The sequence below is a fragment of the Octopus bimaculoides genome, chromosome 1 (genome assembly GCF_001194135.2).
Source record: "Octopus bimaculoides isolate UCB-OBI-ISO-001 chromosome 1, ASM119413v2, whole genome shotgun sequence".
Lineage (NCBI taxonomy): Eukaryota > Metazoa > Mollusca > Cephalopoda > Octopoda > Octopodidae > Octopus > Octopus bimaculoides.
The window spans coordinates 148,350,719-148,355,935 of record NC_068981.1 but is presented as its reverse complement, the minus strand read 5'-3'; the positions used below and the strand labels follow the sequence as shown (position 1 = coordinate 148,355,935).

Genomic DNA, 5,217 nt, shown 5'->3' with positions numbered 1-5,217 from the left:
ATATGTGTGTGTGTGTGTGTGTGTGTGTGTGTGTGTGTATCATCATAATCCTCCTCATCATTTATTAACATCCATTTTCCATGCTGGTTGTGGGGATGAAGCGGGCCATGACGTCAATGGTCAAGGAACTGACCGGAAGAGGAAGTGTGAGAAGGAAGTGCAGAGGAGACAGGACAAGGTTGGCCTCTTTTCGCCAGCCGAAGCATTGTGAACAGATGTCAGGGAATTCACTCCTGGGTTGGTCAGATAGCAGCTGCTTATACTGGGTGACAGGGTAGGGCAGGATCGCTGGAGTGACTACTACCAGACAGGTACAGACGAGAGAGGAAGGTAGGTGAACCTCTTTTCATTTCTCACACACGACAAGCTATTTCGGCAATTGTATACATACGTCGTTGGTCCCTTGGTATATGATGGCAGCAAAGATAGCAGTGATGTCATCAGACCTTTCTGTGGTGAAGGTGACATAGTAGCCTGGATTCAAAAGGTCGAAGTTGCGGCCAGGCATCGAAAATGTAGCAAGCCTCATGACCCTGTGTTTGGAGGGGAGTGCGCTGGCACAGTACCTCAAAATAGATGAAGAAGAACAGCTGAGCAAAGTGAAGATCAAGCAGCGCTTGAGAGAGGCTTACACAGATGGGGAGTACACTGCTTTTGCTAAGCTGGGAACGATCAGATGGAGAGTGGAATAGGTCAATGAATATGCTGCAGAAATACGGAGGCTGGTTGTGTTGTCCGATCTTACCAGTGAGGGACTTGAGAAAGTAGCGCGACTGGCCTTTGTGAATGACTTTCCAACAACATGTCGGTGCAACTACAACAGTTGCCAGGCAGCAACAAAATGGCGATAGGAAAGCTCATTATTCAAGCCCACATGTTGACACAAAACACCGGGCGGAAGGTAGTGGTGATGGCAGTTGCAGAAGCCCACGATAGCCGGTGAAGGATGAAAAGAGGCCTGCTGTGGAATGACAGTGGCCATTCACAGGCTGGTGTTTTAAGTACCAAGGACCGTACATGGTGAGGGACTGCACAGAGCCTGGACTGGTTTGCTACTAGTGCAAACAAATTGGACATATCGCCCGAAATTGTAGCCAGGGAAAAAGCCACAGGGAAGTTGTTGCTTTTCAAACTTACCCCGCAAACATGAAGTCACTGCCCATAGTTGAGGTCATGGTCAGAGGAAACACATTCAAGGCCCTCATGGACACTGGCTGCACGACGACTCTCATGACCCTGTGGGTGGCAAAGAAATGAAAGGGGACGAGTAGCGTTCAGGCGGTTGACAGCAGCAAAATCGAATGCAAGGGTAGCAGCGATGTGGATATAACAGTGCAAGGCACAACGTTAAGGTTAAAGGCGATCGTGATCGACCACACGGTAGACAGGATTGACATGGTAATGGGGATGGATGTGATCGACTGCCTTGGAGGTGTCAGTGTTGGAAGTGACGTGGTTTTGTTTGGTGCCGTGGAGGTGTCGTGCACCATGAGTCAGTAATGTGAGCGGGAGCAGAGCCCTGTGAGGAGCTGCACTGCCTACGCCATTGAAGACAAGGATTTTCGGGCAGCGTTCGATGGTCAGCGATGGACGATAGAGTGGCACTGGAAAGATAGACCACCGACGCTGAAGAACAGGGTGAGCTGCTACCAGCATACCCTGAAAGGACATGCCATGAGTGAGTTTGAAGAAGAGGTAGAGAAGTGAATTAAGAGAAGGTGGTGAGTGGAGTGCTACCTTTAATGGCAGTGGTGCAGCCAACAAAGATTAAGTTAGACTGGTACTGGACTTTCAGGAGATGAACGGCCATGTATCATGCCACACAGGTGGCGAGGCGACTGACGTCTGCACTGAGACGCTGCATGTATGGAGGCAGCCGACTAAGGCAGCAATGATCATTGACTTGAAGTCGGCATATTTGCACCTCCATGTGAGTGACAAACTGTAGCAGTACCAACTGGTGCAATACAAGGGCTGGACATATTGTCTGACTAGACTGGGTTTTAGGCTGAATTCTGCACCAAAGATTATGGCAACAGTGCTCAAATCCATCCTGGGAAAGGTGGATAGGATAAGAAGGGCCATCAGTTCCTACATAGATGACATCCTAGCGGACAGGACTGTAGTGCCTGCCAGAGGTTGTGAGACACCTGAAAAAGTTAGGGCTGATTGCGATGCCACTGGAGCCAATGGCTGGAGGAGCTGCACAGAACAGGAGAGTTGGTGTTTCATAGGGGGAACAAGACCATGGAGCTGGGTACCAACGTCAGCAGGAGAGAACTGTTCTCAATGTGTGGGAAGTTAGTAGGTCACTACCCAATTGCAGGGTGACTGCATACAGCATGCAGTTACACCAAGAGACAAGCAGAAGTGGGGGGATAACTGGAGTGACAAGGTGAGAGAGTATTCCAGGCTCTAACCAGTAATGGAAAATTGGGGGTGGTAGGGTATGTGATTTTCGAACACACCGAAAAGTTGTCATTGAATATACTTTCCTTTGCGGTAGTCAGCGCTGTGTCTAACCTGACCCATCATCTGAAGTTTTGACACCTCCTTTGGGTTTGTTGTCCTACATCACTCATAAAGTAAATTTGGAGGAACTGCGGTTGTTCATTTGTGGGTAACAGGGAACTGATGAGATGATAGACTTGCCCTTGAACTTTGAACGTTGGTGTAAATCCATGTTCAACTATCTCCTTAGATGCATCAAATGGTGTCATTCGAAATGCAGAGTTGTATTGTCTGACTTTGTTCAGAAAATCTTTTGACTGGATAGAAGTGCCTTCCAGAAGAGCTATAAGAGGTTGAGGAGGAGCTGGTAGTGCTGGCAATCTTACCTTACTGCCTGAGAAGCACATGTCACTAGTTTCATTTGGAAATTTTAAAGCTTTGCAGAAATGACAGTTTGAATATAGCACACCAGTTTGGACAAAATTATCGTTTTTATAAGAATAGGATGGATCATATCTGAAAGCAGCATGCTTTTGCTGATCTTGGGAAAGTCTCATCTCCATTCTGTATTGAGACTCTATCAGACATGCTGCAGCATGCTTTTGCTGATCTTGTCTCCTTTCTCTTGAGACTCTTGCCTTCAGTTTTCTACAATCTTCCTTGCTTTGTACTTGTTTCTAGAGGGATTACATCTTTTCTTTGGTGGCATATTTTTTTAATATTGTAAGCCAAAAATTATAAACATAGAAAAAATTATACAGTAATCTCTATTATTGTAAGCAGTTGTATGTATGTAATATGTCTTTATTTTTGTATGCGGTATAAATTAACCAAATAGAAGCACATGTATGAACTGCTAATTTGATGGTAAATTTGCAACCGCTGTGATAATTATTAACTAGTAATTGAATGGTAAATATGTATTTTTATATACCTTGGACCTGCCACCTCATTGTTTTTTGTCAAGAGTTTCACCTCCAGCTGTTCATTATGTCAGTCAACACATATACACTGACATACTATTCTGCTGTTGTGGCCGTAAAGATGGATAGTTGCCGATGTGTAATGTTGTTCACATTAGGATATAATTACAATGAAAAGTGAAACAATATTATAGTCTTATCATATTAGAATTAAAAGTGAAACAATATTATATCACATTACAATATAGATGGTACTCTTTCACTTTTGACATGTAATACTGAACCAGTGCCAATGTTGTATTGTTTTAATCCAAATGAAAAAAAAGAAAAAATTGCATGTTGACACTCACTGGGTCTGATACTAGTACCATGTAAAATTTGATTTGATTTGGTTGAGCCATATTAGAATGCATTGGAAACAGACAGACAAAGAATTATATATATATAGATTTTTGTCTTTAGTCATTTTTATTTCCTATTTACTTCCATCTCGAAATCAAAGGAAATGACTAGTATTCCCTTCAAATTTTGTTTTTGTAACCTGGACGTCAATGTTTTGAAACTGACCTATTTTCCATTACATTTCAGACAGTCAATGCTGAGTTGCTGAAACAGAAATATTGTTATAGCAAATATTCTGCTTAATACCACATTTGCTTGACCATAACCACCTGAGCATGTTCCTTATTGGCTGACAATATGTGCATCTCTGATCATGAGCAGGAGTAGTGGGGGAGCATCACAGCCATGTGATGAGAGGGATTCTTTGAGGTTTGGATAAATGTAACAAAAGCAAAGTTTGAAGAAAATATTAGCCATCTTTCATACTTTCTAGGGGTAAGCAAATAGGAAATAACAGTTGCTACACAAGGGTAAATATCGTGTTACACAATGTTATCGCTCACAGTCACAGACTTAGTTACTCATATCAGCTCAGCCAGTAAAATACAAGACTTTGTATCTTAATGTCTCACTTTAATTATTATTGAAATGATGTGTTTCTGTTCATTGAAATTATTTATTAAGGCGGTGAGCTGGCAGAAATGTTAGCGCACCAGGCGAAATGCTTAGCGGCATTTCGTCTGCTGTTATGTTCTGAGTTCAAATTCCGCTGAGGTCAACTTTGCCTTTCATCCTTTCAGGGTCAATAAATTAAGTACCAGTTATGCACTGGAGTCAATGTAATTGACTTAATCCCTTTGTCTGTCCTTGTTTGTTCCCTTTGTGCTTAGCCCCTTGTGGGCAATAAAGAAATATGAAATTATTTTTAACCTCTTTCTTCCTTTCTCTCTCTCTCTCTCACACACTTTCTATAGGGGACGAGCCCAAAGCTATTATTATAGATTGCCAATATATTTATAAATTGGACTATACAGCAATTCAGGTAAGTGAAAACACATTCTAAATATTTTCACACTTCCATTATAGCGTCAGACAAAATAGGTGTGGTTATGTGATTAAGAAGTTTGCTTCCCAACCACATGGCTTCTGGTTCAGTCCCAATACATGGCACCTTGGGCAAGTGTCTTTTATTATAGCCCCAGTTGACCAAAGCTTAGTGAATGGATTTGGTAGATAGAAAGTCAAAGAAGCTAGTCAAATATATAAACATATATAGAAATGTGTGTGTATGTGTGCATGCATGTGTTTGTGTATGTGTATTATTCTTTAACAAGAATAGTGTCAGCACTATTCTTGTTAAGAAATAATAAATAAGTACTCTACAAAAAGTACTGAATAATCCTTCACTTTAATGTAAAATTGCTTTTATTAAAAGTTGGTAAGGAAACTAGCATTAATATATATGTGTGTGTTTATATATATATATATATATATATATATA

The 5,217-nt window shown here is 41.7% G+C and overlaps 1 protein-coding gene across 1 annotated transcript in view; it reads left to right on the top strand.

The window, feature by feature from the left end:
* LOC106881254 (sodium-independent sulfate anion transporter-like) overlaps positions 1–5,217 on the top strand; it is a 156,592-nt gene that overhangs the window by 112,643 nt on the left and 38,732 nt on the right. The window contains exon 17 of the mRNA XM_052969848.1: positions 4,691–4,758. Coding sequence (XP_052825808.1) covers positions 4,691–4,758 — 68 coding nt within the window. The remainder of the gene's footprint in view (positions 1–4,690; positions 4,759–5,217) is intronic.